Here is a 17,974-nt window from a genome sequence, read left to right on the forward strand (position 1 = left end):
GACTGAACAGTTTACATTTCTTTGTTTTCGAAACGCTTCGGACACACATACTTCCACACTGATAATCACATACAAGTATCTCTACTACGCATTTAACCCAGTCCAGCACAGAAAATTATATCTCAACAACTATAATATATTGTTTCATATTTACTTTATTACTGAAAATTCTCAACGCGAGAATTGATTGTAATTTTAATAAATAAATAAATAAAAAAAAATTTACTTTAATCTAAGGTTACATTAATAATTTGCACGAATTAATACATTATATTATTATTGCGTTATCGTTATTACGTTATTCCTCCTCTTTCCTTTAGTAAAATAAATTCCAACGAGAAACTATCTATTTACGAGGACAACCAGCTAGTCGATCGTCATTGACCCAGGATATCGATCACCGCAGCGTCGATCATCTCCGTTTCAGGCTGTTGAGCCCGTGAGTGTGAGAAAGAAGCGAATTAGGAAGAAGAGAAAGAAGAGGAACAAGCTGCAGAACTATTATAGTCTAGCAGTGAAAGTACTTTGAACTCGAATCACGTGCTTCAGTTCTCTCAGGTATATCATCAGGTGAACTCTTACAAGCGAGTTCAGTATCATCTTCACAACCCTTCGAATTCTTCGTTCAGCCTCTTCGTCTCTTCGTCGATTGCTGCAGTGTACATATGAAAGTTGTGGTGTATGCATCGGTTCGACAATTTAATTCACAAAGTATTGCACTTGATCACGTAATCACGATATCGTTTTTAGTTTTCGACAAACTGTTTTGTGTATTACTACATGTTGTTCTTCATGGTGAAGTTTCCAAAGATCAAACTAAATAACCGGTAAATGCACTTCCAAGATTTTACCGACAGTTTCTATATTTGGTTTGTACTGACTCTTCTTTTTCATGTTTACAAATAAATAAATAAATAAATAAGTTATAGTTAAGCGGTTCAGCAGCCATATTGTCCAACTCTATAACTTTTACTTATGCTATCTTGTCACGATCGATGTACCTATAGAAATAAGTCATTTGTTTCTCGAGAATCGAATGTCAATCGCACTACTTATCTAGTGAGATTAAAAAATTAACGAAAAGTAGAGTTAATCAATTTGTCTTCTGAAGAGACTCGATTACGAGTCAAATAAAAATTTGAAGTGTAGTTTTTTTTTTCTTTTTTTTTTAAATAATATGTATTCTCAACGCGAGAATTGATTGTAATTTTAATAAATAAATAAAAAAAAATAATATATATAAACTACTCGTATACTATGCGTATTACCATAAGCTCGGAAGAAAAGTATAAAGAAACACGCAGAGCCCGGATGTTGGCTCTATACCGTGTTATATACTTGATAAGATTCCTACGTAACATTATGCTGTTTCCTAGTTCCGTTCAACTGGGATACAATGACTTAGATTAGGTAACGAGACAATGAAGAACGTTCTAAAGCAAAATATAAGTATATTTGCTGTAATTATGACTGTTCTGTAAAGTACCGATATTTCGACATTAAAAAATTCAGAAAACAAAGTATCCACCGAATAACATCAGGATATATAGAATGTTCGCGATAAAGCGTGACAGTTTTCAGTTGACAGCGAAAAGTTTTTCACGTGTCAAATGGATCACAGTGTGTGATTACCTTCTCGAGTAAAAGAAATTTTTAAATTGAGTTTTCTATGCATGGAAACGATGCCATCCCTATTTTGTCAAATGGAACTGCATATTAACTTTCATTACTCGAAACATTTTTCCCCTATTCTGTGCAACTAAAAAGTTGTGAAGAATATTTTCTAAAAAGTAACTTTAAAGAGTAGAGGGGGCGGGGGGAGATAAAAAAGAAACAGTATTTATGGTCGAAATTAATCATTCATTCCCAAGCATTTATTCGTTCCTTTTACGTTTCTAGCGTTTTTTATCCTTCTCTTTGTATTCTCTCCTAACACGATTGGCTTAATTTTAAATTGATCATCAATTGATTCGCGCGTACGATGAATAACAAAAACGTAAAACTATTAATATGATAGGATAAACTTGAATCTTTATGAAAAATACATATAGTACAACATCATACGATGTACATATTGCTTATTGCAATGTTTAACAATTTGCTATTTCATTCACTTTCGAACATTGAGAAGCGATGGTATTTCGTAATTAATTAAAGCAATACGCGACCTTAATAGCGTTAAAGACGAAGCTACTTTCACTAACTCGACCAAAAATACAAAATCATCCGTTCAATCGAAATGAAGACTTTCTCTAGCATACAATATTCCTTGATAAATTAGAAAAATATTGCGGGTACGTTCATGAACAATATAAACGAAGAAAATGACGTTTAGGTGATATCACAGTGCGATCTATGAAGAATATGATGATTTGTACAAAGCAGTGGCCAGATGTTAAAAATCGGTAGTATTTATTTATAAGTTTATCCTCTATCGCATGGCCTATGCGACATTTTGAAATTTTAAAAACTGTAAAAGTTAATTATGCATAAAGGAAAAGAGTTCTATTTTTTATAATGCCATCGTTAAATTTTATAAAAATTGCATAGAATAATATCATATCATTGAAAAATAAATTAAATCGAACAATGTTCATCTAATTACAGGCATCAATAATCGTTGAATCTCAAGATTCCAAAATTTGCTAAGGATTATTATCGAAAGTTCGATAGTTGACCTCTCGATATTTAAAAGAGGAAAACTGAATTTATTTCTTTTAACAAACTTTGCACGTGGTCATTTCGTTGCGCAAATCGAACATATACGCGTCTATACGCCTAGAGTGCCTACATTAAATAACCATACATTGCACATATTGGAAAACATAATAAAGCAAAATGTATAAGGATTATATGTGTGTAGTTTTTCGATTTTGCTGTTCCTCGTCTTATTTTTGATTGGTCTTCAAATTTCTTTGTGTCAACTTCGTTCAAGGTGCAATTGATAAAAGATAAGAATATCACGTTGTGAACGAAACTTTCACCTTTTTTTTGCTTCCTGCAGCTGATCCAGTTCCCAAGTGCAAAAGTAATTCAATTATTCTTCAACTCTGTAGCAAGAAATCCACTACAATGTACCAGAGCAATATTCAATTCCTTCACTTTGCATCGAATTACTATCTTCTGTAGCCAAAATAATTACAGTAGAACCTCCCATATTCGAACTAATAATAATAGGAGGACAAACTGTTTGGATAATCGAATTTCTATTACACGAGTAATGAAATATAAAGAAATTACGTCGCATTCTGAAAAACTTGTTGATTATATACTTAATGCGTAGCTAATGTACATTGGCTAAGCTATTTACGACTTGCACGCTTAGCGAGCGTGGTAGCTAGTGTATAGGAAACTCTAGAACGTCTCCAGAATATAGTCAGAAAACGTCTAGAAAGAAACCATGTTACTACAAATTGTGCGAAGAAATGACAAGTGCACGTTGTACCCATTTCGCTTTGCTCTCGTTCTCACCAATAAAAACTCCTTAACCTCTTCCCGTACTTTAGCGAGTCAGACTCGCGATGAAGATTTTGGCCCAAACATGAATATCGCCAGTCTGACTCGAAACCAGATACTCGGGCCAAACGTAAACATAACAAGCCGAGCTCGCGGACTGTTTTTTTGCCCGTTACGATCGTCACTGAATGTTAGTTTCTGTTTACAAGCATCAGTCTGGTCTGTTTAGCGCGCGTCGATGTCTACCGCTTGGGCCCGAGTTTCGTCGAACTAAATGGCACGGGCAGGGGTTAATCCGCTACTCGTCTATGCTTAATTCAATTCTAATTTTGTTGGCTTTCCGATATGTTGTAGACAAGAGGGTCCCGAGTAACGTGCGCTTTGTCCGAGACGTGCGCGTAAGACGATTATGGCGCAGAAGTTGGGAATCGCAATCCTATGCAAATGCAGATTTAATTTCAAATCGAAGTAAATGTACGTAACAAGTACCATTTCCCGTTTGTCGTAACTTTTGAACCATGATTATCCCACGCTTCGAACAATGAAATATGTCACTCGTGCCCTTCCCCTCTACCATGTATATTTCAAGCTCAAGGCCGTTAGAATCGAGGCTTCTTTCGCGTAATTACCTCGTGCATTGTTCGAGGCTCAATTTCGTTTAATTTAACAAATTTTTCAGTCTTCTATCATTTTAGTGTCGCGTTTATCCTATTAGTTTGGCAACTAAGTGATAGCTGATTTTGTCGTTAGGTGGTAATGACAATCACTTAGTTGTCAACCCAATATATGATAGTAAATTATAGTTTATTATGTTTTCTATGAGAAAGAATAATATAAAATTTGCGCACGATCGATCTTGGATATTTGCAACAATCTAGCAAATAGAAAATTTAATCTTCGTCAGCATTGTCGATTATCTATGCCATTAGAGTGAAAGTCATTCTCTAACCACGAATATCGTTCCGAGCAATCGGTTATCTCTTATGTAAAACTTTCTTCTTCCATAAGCACGCATTTCGTAATGTTTCTTCATTGAAAGTTTAAGTTTTCTCTAAAATTCAAGTTTAATAACAACCACGTTTAATAACAACCATACCTAACTAAATTTAAATTCTGTTAAACGTACGTGTAAGGGTATCTTACGATGCTCTTTGAAACAAACATTACGCGCTAAATTCCCGTACCATTTAGTTCGACGAAACAGACCAGACCGATGCTCGTAAACATTCAGTGACGATCGTAACGGGCAAAAAAACAGTCCGCGAGCTCGGCTTGTTATGTTTACGTTTGGCCCAAGTACCTGGTCGCGAGTCAGACTGGCGATATTCATGTTTGGGCAAAAATCTTCATCGCGAGTCTGACTCGTTAAAGTACGGGAAGGGGTTAAATTGAAAATTTCTCAACAATGAATATATGACTCGTACTTGTGTGTAGCAAGTGTGACGTCAATCGTTCGTAGAAATGTATTGAAGCGGATGGTAATCATATCGAAAACTCATATCGAAATATTTCAATTTCTGTTAATATAAAATAATATATTTTATTATTATTTATTTATTATGTATTTTAATAAAATAATACTTGCTGTTTACTATCGGGTTTACTACAGGTTGATTAATACTACAGGATATTCAAGATATGTTTACAGACTTTAGCACGAATATAGAGCATCGTGTAGCATAATCGTAAAGTATTATCGCGTGCACGATTTTATACTTAGTTTAAATTTTATAGAATCATTGTATTTTGATCTACGGATATTGGAAACAGTGGAAAGAATCTTTTCCCTCAAGGTCGTCTAATTCTATGTTTTTCTAATTATCAATTAACGCGATTTTCTATTTTCCATACAACAGTATCAAGGCACTTGTGTCTGAAGACGCTTAGTTTATGCTTGGTTTAAAGGATATCTTAACTTTAATTTTGTAACTTGGCGTACCACAGACAAAGAGAAATGCAAAGTGATGCTTTTGCGTTTATGTCTTGCCTGCCTTTCACCCGCTACATTTCATGAAGTTAAGATCGAAATATCTTTTAAACTACGCACTTTCCAGCGTAAGTACCTTGCTACTTTTGTATAGAGAACAGAAAATCACATCTACCGAACAAGCAAATACGTAGATCTCTATTTTAGAAATAAAACCGATGACCTTGAAATCTTCTAAAAGAAACGAACTTGAGGAAACATTCTTTTCATCGATTTACGTGTCCCTCAAAGTAGCGTAGCTTTGTCTTGAGAAGTTTTTACACGCATCATTACACAAGGTAGATAGTTGGATAATCCTTTTTAGCTTAGGCATCCTCTATACCTACTAATACATTTACTTCTACTGCATGTGTGATGTAATTTTTGATGACTTTCATAAAATGATACAATTTTGTTATCAAAGTAATACATACCAATACCTGAAATGGCCGTGTACTCGACTATAATTAAGTAACAAGTAGAGTTTCATAATTATGTATCGATAAAAAAAATGTTTTTTTTTAATATTTTAGGAAATTGAATCGAATGTTTCTGATTATGTAAAAAATCAACCAATTTTCCATTAGAATGAAGACAATAATCGAGAAAGAAAATTGGTTTCGTTTAATACTTACTGCCACGTTTCTAATGATATGCGTTGTTGCAGAAAAGGTAAGATACACAGACACGATATTAGTTTTAATTACAAATGGTAATATAACTAGTCTATCGGTAATCGTATATTACTCTTGGTATTTATACTACAAATATTAGAAAATATTACAAACGTACATAAAACTTTCTTTTATAAAAATGTTGTATCAGTCGAATACTTGTTTAATGTATAAATATATTGCTCTAAAGACGATCACAAACTAACCTTATAGTAACATCGTTTATATTTAAATTGTATATTTCACGGCGTAATTTTGAAGTAAAATATCTTAGAAACGATATTTTTGTAATATTAATATGCAAACAAATTTTTATGATTACAGCGGAAAAGACAAATATTTAGAGAACAAGTCTTACCAGCATTAGGAGGTAAAATTCCAGAAGAAGCTTTTAGGACTGATCGTTTAGCGTTAAATCGATTAAACAAAGAAGGTATTACAGTACCTGATGGAGTGGTCTTGGATGCCCGAGGCGTGCACAAACATACTCAGCATGTTCAAGCGATGCCAGAAGTAATAAAAGTATGTACAAGTTAATAAACACAATGTAGGTTAAGCACTTTCCAAGTCAATGGTATTTTTGACATTTTAAATAAATTTGAATGGCCTTTACACTCTACTATATGCTAAATATTATACACACTGCTTTATTTTAATCGAGATAATCCACGCAAATATCTTCTAAATTATACAGTAATCGGAAAAATGTTTCAAACAAAACATGTTCTGTTTCGAGGGAAATGTCTTACGATGACTACCAGATTTGTCTAGGTAGAGACGTTTCGAGATCTTCGTTTTTCTAAATGAAACTGTACACTTTTTTATATACTGTTTGATGCACTTTTTAATTCTTTATAAAACAAGTATTATAATACTTGGAGTTTAGTTTAAAAATGCTTAGTTTAACCCTTTCGCTTCGGGTGCCACTTACAGGCGACGCGCGCGAGATGTCCTGTGGGTACGAGCGCCGCATGTAGGCGGCGACCACACGACGAATCCTGAGTTCGGCACCCCATATATCGGGTATACACCAATGCCATCTGTAGCCAATAATATATTTTTTCGTTATCGGCAGAACATTTTCTGTTGATTTTATTGATGTATTGGATTAATCACTTCTTAAAAGTTACTCATTGTTGAAACAACAATAACAAAATTATACTGTTTCGTATACTGTTACAGTCGTATACTGTTTCGTACTAAAAAATATGTTAAACCCATTGATAGTGAAACGATATTTCATATACGGTTTTTGCAAAAATTATTGTTATTTAAGACTTAGGAAAACGTATATACAGCAACCATGCACACTGTGTGCATTTCTGGTACGCGCTTCTGTTCTGTGACAGTATTTCGGTGGACTGGACTGCCGAAGCGAAAAGGTTAAGAAAGTTTGAAAAATTTTGAAGAATGAATCGGGAGAGACTCGTATTATTGTGCCTTGGAATATCAACATTGTTTTGGTTTGCCAGATTCGGAGGTAAACGAACTCCGGACAAAATATTATCGTCGTTACTTGTAATCATCAATCAGAGTCACGTTCGAACTTCTTATAATGACACTGGTCGATACAAATAGACGAACGCGCTCTCTAGAAAAGTCATTATAGCGAATCAGATAGTAGAGTACGTACGAGCGAACGTACAGTTGAACAGTAATATTGAGCGAGCGACGATTACGACCGGCATACATTATCTCTGTACTTGTGCTTAAAGTGATTAATATAATTGACTATTACAATTTTATCACTCGTCTCTTTAATAAACCAACCAATATTCACCTCGCTAATTAAATGGAAATTAATTGAAGAGCATCGTTCTGTCTTTGCAGGTGTACCTGACACCGGATGGACGATACGTTCCACCCGAAGGCAGATTTCATTACAACCGTGCGAAAGCGATTGACACAACTTACGTTATTCGTACGCCATACTCGCGATTTAATGGTCACGAATACACGAACAATCGCTTTAACAAGCATCGGGATTTTTCTAAATCACAAACTTATACGAGCTTCAGACAATTTGTACCTATAGTACCACCATTGAAACCTGGAATTTATAAACCTATCGTAACACCTTTGGTACTTCCTGCTGATGCCAATTTATTAGAAGAAACTTTTACACCAACTTGGAATATTCGCTACGAGTGGGATTCTATTTACCAACCATTCGACGATTATATTCTCAACAACATAGCGCTTTTCAACTCTCACCAGGTATATATTCTATGCGTCTACTTCTACGTATAGTTGGTCATACCATTATTCCAACACAGCGCTATCTCTGTACCTGTTGCTTCGTATAAGCGAGCACGATTGAAATATTATATTGCTTATTCTACGGTAATTATGCAGAAAAAGAGATCTCAATTTCCAGCCACCCATGGAATCTAATTTGGATTAACTTAACCGTATCTTACACTATTACTATCGCAATCCTGTGCAAATGCGTATGCAATTTCATTTTTAACAGTTTATATTGAACTAAATGTGATCTAACAAGTATCATTTTTTTCCTGTAATGTGTCATAATTTTTTAACCATGATCACCCTGCATCTCGGACAAAATGCATGTTACTCGGAACCCTCTCCTCTACAACGTATTCCAAATTTAACAAAATCGGAGTTGAGGCCCTCTTTTGTGCATAATTATCTATTCTACGAAAATACGAGACATCTATTAAAATTTAGACATTTGTGTACGTTCTGCCATCTACCAATTGTTAGAGGTAGTTCGTACTGCGAAAGAGATTTATTTTGTATAATTAATACCAGGAGAGAAATTACGATGGAACTTCGTTTGCCTGGATTTGTCGGGGAACAAATAGTTTATTAATAGGAGCTCAGCGATTGTCCCCACTAAGTATCTGTTATTGTTCACATAATAGGAGCTCGCGTTCAAATAAATGAATTCAACTAGCAATAGTTTAGTCAGATCACGTCAAGTCAGGTACGGGTTAAGAGATTTTCACTTCACTTGACTGAACCTACTGTGGATATTCTCATTGGCATACGTGTAAGCGATTTTCATCGGTGCTAAACTAAACTTTTGCTGGTTCAAATCATTTATTTGAACGTGAACTCCTATTGTGTGAACGAAAAGTAACAGGTAGTGGGGACAATAGACGAGCTTCTGTTATGCGAATCGTCCCTCGATCGGTCATTGACTAAAATTTCGTTCAGATAGACGCGGTTCATATAAATCCAGTTCTACCGTAATACCAATATTTCGACGATACGTTAAAATATCCAATATATTACGTAAAGAAAAGAGGTAAAGGTGATCGTAAAATTAATTGCACAGGTTTTCAAAAAGCCCAAACTTTTAAATGTCTTACATGATTTCCCTGCATAATTTGATAAACGATTGAATTCATATTAAAAATGGCAAATTGAAGTTAGTCAGCGTTTATGCGTTCTAACATGGAATAAAATGAGAGATCGTAAAATTCATAATGGTCACCTATAGGCTGTATAAGACGTATATGTGTGCGTGTGTGATATATCTTTTTTGACCAACTCGAGTGCAAAACCACAATCTGTGAAAGAAGAACGCATATCGACACACGAGATTCTAGTTTGCCTACTTCGTTGAAACCAACCACAATTTTCTAGGATTACCTGCTACGAGAAGATAGATCATCTAGTTATCTTGGATTTGAAACGCGAATGAAACTGTAGTCGGGAGGTACATTCGCTGGTGCACGCTCACCTGCACTCGCGGTATGCAAATTACGAGCGAAGCACCAATAACATACTATTACACCTCTTCCTTTCTTAACAGATTTCAAGCAAGAATCTCATGAGCATCTTTCACAGTAACAGCAGTTAAGTCACCTTACTCTCACTCGCGTTGTATATATCGATATGTCTAAAACGCTCTCTCTTACGTAATTTCCTCTTCTACTCGTAATAGAGTTAAACGTACAGGGTGGCTAATAAACGCATGTTCATATATCACGAGATGAATGTACACATTAAAAGGACTAAGAAACGTTATATCAACGTATTGCTCGTTTAGCGCAAGAACGAGGTAAATTAAAAAATCATGATTTTAGGGAAAACGAGTTTGAACGTTTAGAATTACAATTTTTAGAATAATAATTATAATTTTGTCAAAACGTCACATTGAAAGTTCACTTGTTCAGTTCAATAAATTCACATGTATCCTTAAAGCTACCTCCATTCTGAGCTATGACTCTCAATGATCAAGATTTATTTAACGTTATGTCGTTATTGTTTAAAATAATTTTAACAGTAGATACGAGTATTGTTTCATCGATAAGGTTATAAATTGAAATAGCACGTTATTAACGATAAAAGAGAAGAAAGAAGCCCTCCTTATCTTCACAGCAATATCGTGACAGTATAAGATGCGACACTCTTTTTGAAACCAAAACAATAGGAGCAAACGTAAAAACTCAATAGCAACACAAGTCTTCTTATGTGACAAGTTTTGATAGCTCACTTATAGGGCTCGACTCAACGCAACGATTGTTGACTAAAGAAACTGTTCAAAGTGTCTGTCATATCTCATATTCATAAACTCGTAATTTCTTCCCAGATGGATATCAGACAACGTTTCAACGGCGAAAATGTACAAAAAACTGTCTCTTTATTTTCAGATCATTGCTGATTATCAGGGATTTTTGAATAAGTTTCATGAGCGATCTTCGAGACACGCCGGATCTCATGCTGCAAATAGAAACCAAAACTTTTCTCCTCGTATTCGAAAGCAGGAATTGCAAAACATCGAAATAAATCCGAAAGCGACATCGTACCAAAATGTCAAACTGAACACTGACGATACAGTTTCTCGCTACACGAATCTTACCAAAATTCCAGAAACTGGTTTCACGTGCAGTGGTAGGAGAGGCATGTTTGCCGATGTTGAAACTAAGTGTCAAGTGAGTACATAGCTCATTACGCTTTTCGTTTCGAAAATTTCCTTTCCAGGTTAAGGTTTAACCCCTTCCCGTACTTTATCGAGTCAGACTCGCGATGAAATTTTTGGCCCAAACATGAATATCGCCAGTCTGACTCGCGACCAGATACTTGGGCCAAACGTAAACATAACAAGCCGAGCTCGCGGACTGTTTTTTTGCTCGTTACGATCGTCACTGAATGTTAGTTTCTGTTTACAAACATCAGTCTGGTCTGTTTAGCGCGCGTCGATGTCTACCGCTTGGGCCCGAGTTTCGTCGAACTAAATGGTACGGGAAGGGATCAATAGATTTCGCTGTTATGAAAGCATAAGAAGATAATACATTTTCTTGCAAAATTAATTTGAACATTTATCCTTTCGTTACATTTAATCTTTATTAAAAAACATTTTTTATTCCTTGTGAGATGCTCTTAAATGTCCTGCAAGAATATCTCGTTCACAGGCGGTTCCAAAAATGACAATTTTTTTACATTCTCCTTTTAAACTCGATTTTCTCTCAAAAATAAGCTTCAGAAAAGAAAATGTTGTTCTATATCTGTCCCTTATTTCTTTATAAAGAGTCATCTGGTACTCGTATGTATCTTTTCATTACTCGGATTACTGTACATTATTCTGATGATTCTTTGTTTCTAGGTTTTCCACAACTGCTCTGGTTGGTCGAAAACTTCCTCGCTTTGTCCATCGGGAACAGCATTTAGTAACGTAAAGAAACGTTGTGAATGGTGGAATACAGTAGAGTGTAAATAATTCATTTAATTCTATCGAAATTTCAATAATATTAGAATAGTAATATAGATATAAATGAATTAAAAGTAATGATAACTTAGATGTCCATTATAAATCGTTATAATTAGACTGTGGATTTTTACGCATTTATGAGAAATTTAAGGGGCGCCGGAATGCACAGAATGCGCGTAATACGCAAAAATATGTGAAACGTCCAAAATATAGCACTTACTATAATACCTAGTAGCTGAAACAAATTTCGGCTTTCCAGGTCCCATTTCTTTAACGGCTTTCATAAAAATATATATTTGCATAAATATCCGCAGTCCGGTTATGATTAATATGCGAAACTAATACGATGAAGAAAATGTAGATATACCATCTCTATTACGAACGTCCAAATTATGTTCACTGTTACATAGAATGAGGAAATATAAGAACAGTTTAAGAATGTACATGTTACGGTAAACGAAAAGTTCTTTTAAAATCATCTTCAAAGTCTTCTCGATGTTACCGACAGTTCTTTACATGTATATTACCATTCACTCTTTTAAAATACAGTGTCCTGATCGACGTCAAAACGAGTTTAATGATCTACAACCTACGATATCACGATATGGAAATAATAGTGTAAGATGCGCAAAAAGATATGTATAGTTTAGAACACAGCAAGATCAATTCAAGCTGAATCATCATACTGCTCAGAGCAGTCATTCGTATCATATTCTGACTTGTCTTTTCGTTTATATTTTGTATTATTTTTCGAAAACTTTAATATCGAATGTGACGAAACGTTAGCCGAGAGTGAAATAAAAACAATTGTAATATTAAAGATAGGAAAGTGTTTCTTTTAAAAAATTTTACGCGTTTCACATAATTATAGGAAAATAATTTACAGTCTACTAAAAATCTTGGAAACGTATGTATGGTGTAACAAAGAACACTAAACCGATAATTACTCATAAAGGACCTAAAGCGATAATTATTCGTGACAAATTTTGGAAGATGTCTCGTACTTCACCGTTTTCTCGTTTGCATTAGAAAAATCTCTATAGTAAAATACAAGAAAACGTCGCATAGCCATACTAATTATATTTATGAGAAACATTTTTCTACTGAAAGCTGTAAATCATGCAGCAGAGATTTAGTAATTCTTTGTACAACTGGCACGCTTTAAATTATATTTAGAATATAGATTAGAAATTTTAATACACGACGATTCTCATATTCTGCTTCCGAATTATCTCCTTTCTTTCTTCCGGTATATAAGGGTTCTTCAAAGGGTCTAAATTTAATCTAAAACAAATAAAATGAAAAATGTGAATAATAAAAATTAAAATATTGCAAACAATAAATGTAATATTATATAAGAATTATTGACAAAATGATAAAATGAATTATTAAACATCGAGACTGTGAAACATTTAATTTCGACATTTTTTCCGCATTTTTGGTACGACGAGAGATTCCTACGATTTATTTGGCGTTGATTGGCATTTGTCAGGATCATAGATTTTTGGAAAATACAAAATTTCGCGGAATTCCAGTTAACATCAATTCCGTTTCAGAGGACAGGAACAGAGGATACTTCGACTGCTCTTTTTTACAAAGATAACGCATCGAAGATACGAAAGAAGTGAAAATGACAATCCTCCGAAGAATACAGCATTATACTTTTCATACTTTTTCAAATCAGAATAAATTATAAGCAGTCAGTCAATTTGACTAAGCCTCGCTTTAAGCTGCATTTTCCTTCGCTGAATGCTCAAGAATGGTCAATATTTCGATCTCTGCTCGTTTCACATTAATGTAAATATCTATAATGTTTACCGTCACATATATATTTATTAGAATAAATATAAGATTATACCTATACAAAGCTGGCGCATCAGCACAATTCACGTTATACCACCAATCACAAGCAAACTCCCGTTGATTGAAAAGAGTTCCATTAGTACAGAGGAAAGATGCACCTTGATGACCTTCGCGACCATCGTGACAAATATGATATGCCTAAAACGTAAATAAAGTTTCTTAGCGTTTCTCGTATTATAGTGTAGTATATAATACAAACGTATCATTTGAGTTATCATGTTACAAAGATAAAATATTATAACCTATTAGTTGGAATAAGCGAAGTTCTACCACAGGCAAGATATGCCTAAGAGTTTTACACGTAAAATTTCATAATTCTTTTTTAAATCTAACTATCCAATTATATTTCCTTTCTGATATCTACTAATATTTCATGCATTTTTTAACATACGCACTGGTAATAGTAACTTCAGTTTGAACGAACAAAAGGATGATGTCACGTACGATCGAGATAACATAAAATATTGGGTTCAACGGAAATATTACAATATTCGTTCCGTTTTTAGGGCTAAACTAAAAGACATGTTTCTTTCTTGCACAAGAAAGAAATTTTAGTTGATTACATATAAGGCAAGGCTAAAAAGTGAATGCATAGCTAGATAGAAACGATAGAATTGCCTTGAGGGTAACTGTTGCAGGAACTACATATTGCGGTCAAAAGTGACTTTTAACAAGATACATTAGCGAATAAGAAGTACAAAGAAAAAAGAACAAATAGATAATTGAACAATTTGTTAGATGACTTTAATCATCAATTTTACACATAAAAACTCTTGAGACACACTGCACAATTATCCAATCCAGCTAATATATTATACAAATCACTTTTTTATTCATTGAAAACGTTCGTACGTATAAAACCTTTTATATTATCAATTATGATATACTGAAAAAACCTATTTATATGTATGTACGTATGTATATGTGGATAGTAGGTCATTTTAAATTCTTTAACTGATTCGAATCGATTTTATTATTCGCAAGATTTATACTTTGTACGACTGATCGTTTATGTGCACTTGGGCGAAACATAAGAGCGCAAAAAATGTAAAAAATATATTGAACGTAAAATATTTGTCATAATATTAGTGTGTGAAATAAATGTGTATTTGAATTCCACTTTGTTAGTAAGTTGGTAAAAATGTGAAATTGCATAAATATCCGCGGTTCATTGATCACAGTACCACGACTTACAACTATATCAAATTTGGCTAAAATATCGATAAAACCATCTCTTCTACGATCTCTTCGCCAAAGAAAGTTACTTTATTCCTTAGATATGCTTTTTGCAACAGTAATTCCTCTGTCTTACTTAAAGTCACTATACATATATACACAGTATACAGAGTGTGTTACGTAACGCGAGTCACTTTTCTGCTATCTGCCGGCATGTGACAAGAAATGTTTTGTACTTTAAGCGTGTCGAGTATACGTTCGACGATGAGAAAAGATCCGAAAATGCTCTGTTTTCATAGCCGTCTATGATCTAACGAAAAAAGACAATATATGGTCCTAGTTATGTTACCCAAGGTGAGCCTGGCTTTGTTATGGAAAGCCTACTGACCCTCGCGTTGCGCGGGCACTGTATTGTAGTATCGTGAACGAGGGGCCTGGAGGGGAGTCGCGCGAATTACAAACAAACGGTTGCTGAGCATGTGCATGATGGGACTTAAATGAGAGTGCGGATTGCGTTGTTGAGATAGTGTTGTTAGCGTTATTGAGAGAGAGTTGAATCTACGTTGACGAGAGTTGTTAATTAATTATAATACATTGTTACGATTAGTTCATGTTAAATAACCATTGTTTTCTGTTTAATTCATTTATTATTAATAAACTAATTATTGTATTTACGATACTACAGTATACATAATGTGTTATACATATATGTGTGTATATAAATATTTCAATGATCAATTGTAAAACGATTGATGAAATTAAATAAATTACCTGACAACCGGTTTCCACGTTCGCGTACATTCCTGGTACGAATGGAACGTGCGCGCAGGAAAAACTTGTCTGAGGTACGGTATGGTACAAAGGAAAGTCTACGCCCGGAATACCAGGAATTTTGCTAAAATCTTGTTGGTTCTTTGGCTTTTCAAAAGCCTTCACGACAATTGGTCTGTCAAACTTTACCGTTGGTTGGAAATTTTGGTGTTCATTATAATGATTGTAATCGAGATCTTCAACCACTATCCGATGCTAAACAGATATAACAGAATTGTTATAAAAATAATTCGTCGTGCTTGCTTTTTCCTCATTTATGTAATAAAAATATACAATAATATATACGACATGATATCGATAAAACTATGTATTAAAAAATCATTTAATATATGTATATTGTAATGATATTTTTATAAATATGTAGAATATTTTTTTTCTATTTAACAAAACACATGGTAATGTTTTGGCACAATTAGTAAATAGAATTAAAATAAATTAAATTTCTTCGATAAAATGTAGTTACGTTACGTGCTAAACGTTTGTACACGAATTCAGGACTTGTTTCCCGTCATAAAATTAATCGAAAACGAATCACTGATTGCTTTATGCATTTTTCCATAATGGCCCAAACATACAACTATATCTTTATTCACAACTTTTTACTTTTAAATTTGGTTTACCAAATTTGGTTCACTCACTTTATACAATATACGAAAAATAGACAAATACGAATATTTTTGTATAAGATTCAAATTTTTCACTGATAAAAGTTACTAAGTAAATTAACTTGCTATGCTTTTAAACAGATATTATTGCTTTAACACATAAATACTATAATGCACCACTTTTTATGTACAATTGAAAATCTTTATAGTTATTTCTTAATGCTACGTACATCTGTGTCAAACAAAAAAATAATCGTCCGAATCTGTGTCGAATAATTTGACTAAAAACATCTCAATTCGCTAGTAGTGTAAACAAGTAAGAGATAAAAGAATAATTTTTACCTGTAGAGAAGTGGTGTACGTTGTTACCAAAAGAATGGCCAACAGCAGTGTAGTAAAGTTGCAACAGATTCTTGACATGTCTGTACTGTACGTAATAATAAACGAAACTACTCCAGTTTTCAATGTGCGGTTCAGTTCCGACTCTCCAACTGCTCAAAAGATTATGTCACAGGTAGAGAGAGAAAGTCCTGCAGCACATAACTCGAGCAAGGACTATTCTGATTTTACATGTACACATAGCGTTTAATTGCTATACGAAATGCTGTTTTATGTACACTTTCACAAATCCACTGTGCTGTTCTATTTTGACTTTCCATCTTGAATGAAGTATGAATAACGTTAGCCAAATCAAACAAGAGACCAAGAAACAGTTGTCAAACGCTTCAATATGACCAGTATAAAAGCAAATGTATAGTGTTTTATGAAAGTATTCGAACGTTTCTAAAAGTTTTCTATGTACGATACAAAATATTTTGAAACTTCAGCGGCACTGTAACAAAACACGACTATCGAGTTATACAGGGTGGTTGGTAACTGGTGGTACAAACGGAAAGGGGGTGATTCTACGCGAAAAAATAAGTCGAAAATATAGAATAACAATTTTTCGTTCGAGGCTTTGTTTTCGAGAAAATCGACTTTGAATTTTGGCTCGGTACGCGTGCACTTTATCGCGTCTCGTTATAACGGATCTCACTGTAGATCGTTGTCTCGATGGAAAAATTAAAAAAAAATTAAAAAAAAAATTAAAAAAAATTTTTAGTAAATTTGTATTAGTAAAATTTGGAATGGCTCTGAAAATGTATATGCTAGTTGCAAATATTTATTGAAAGGAGATACTTCGCAAAGATTGTCAAAAACGATCAGTAATAAGCCATCTTAACCATCTTAGAACCATCTTAAACATTAACTGTACGTTTAAGACTGCTATCCATGCTGTATACTAATTTTTCATTAAGCGTATATTCGCAACAAATGTCTCGTAACTTCTACATACATTTACGGACTGGTCCCAAGTTTTCTATGATAATCACGATAGTCGTTCGTATAATGTACGTAATATATTCATAAAAATATTCGAGCAATCTAATCCTACGTGATCCGTAATAAATATCTTCTAGATGACGTTTAAATGGATACTCAAGGCTTCAGATTAAACCAATTCAACTCCTAATGTTACATGCTGTACATTTGTTAAATGAAACTACCCTGATTTTTTAGTAAGGGAAAAGAAGCGTAAAATAGAGAAATGAAAATCAGCAGCTGATTACAAGTGGAGGAAAGAAATTAAAAATTATAACAAATTTCGTATGTTATAATGAATGAAGAGGAAATAAATATTACGAAGAAGAAGAGAAGATGCACTTCCTTCAAAGTGTTT

The 17,974-nt window shown here is 33.9% G+C and overlaps 2 protein-coding genes across 3 annotated transcripts; one reads left to right on the forward strand and one right to left on the reverse strand.

Moving 5' to 3' along the window:
• Nucleotides 1-281: 281 nt before the first annotated feature.
• LOC117242674 lies at nt 282-12,994 on the forward strand. Of its 2 annotated transcripts, XM_033509555.1 has the most exons (7): nt 282-679; nt 751-869; nt 5,956-6,094; nt 6,421-6,618; nt 7,927-8,313; nt 10,722-11,003; nt 11,675-12,994. In XM_033509555.1, the coding sequence occupies exons 3-7, from the start codon at nt 6,011-6,013 to the stop codon at nt 11,786-11,788; spliced, it is 1,065 nt and encodes a 354-aa protein (XP_033365446.1). In that variant the 5' UTR covers nt 282-679; nt 751-869; nt 5,956-6,010; the 3' UTR covers nt 11,789-12,994. The 2 variants fall into 2 exon arrangements, with proteins under 2 accessions (XP_033365446.1, XP_033365447.1); XM_033509556.1 differs by lacking the exons at nt 282-679; nt 751-869 and adding an exon at nt 3,886-3,930.
• Nucleotides 12,971-16,872, reverse strand: LOC117242683. Its single transcript, XM_033509577.1, has 4 exons — nt 16,597-16,872; nt 15,590-15,844; nt 13,638-13,780; nt 12,971-13,063 (listed from the first exon to the last, which is right to left on the reverse strand). The coding sequence occupies exons 1-4, from the start codon at nt 16,672-16,674 to the stop codon at nt 12,973-12,975; spliced, it is 567 nt and encodes a 188-aa protein (XP_033365468.1). The 5' UTR covers nt 16,675-16,872; the 3' UTR covers nt 12,971-12,972.
• Nucleotides 16,873-17,974: the final 1,102 nt, after the last annotated feature.

Source organism: Bombus vosnesenskii, unplaced genomic scaffold (genome assembly GCF_011952255.1).
Source record: "Bombus vosnesenskii isolate JDL3184/JDL3185 unplaced genomic scaffold, Bvos_JDL3184-5_v1.1 scf7180000016275, whole genome shotgun sequence".
Classification (NCBI taxonomy): Eukaryota; Metazoa; Arthropoda; class Insecta; order Hymenoptera; family Apidae; genus Bombus; species Bombus vosnesenskii.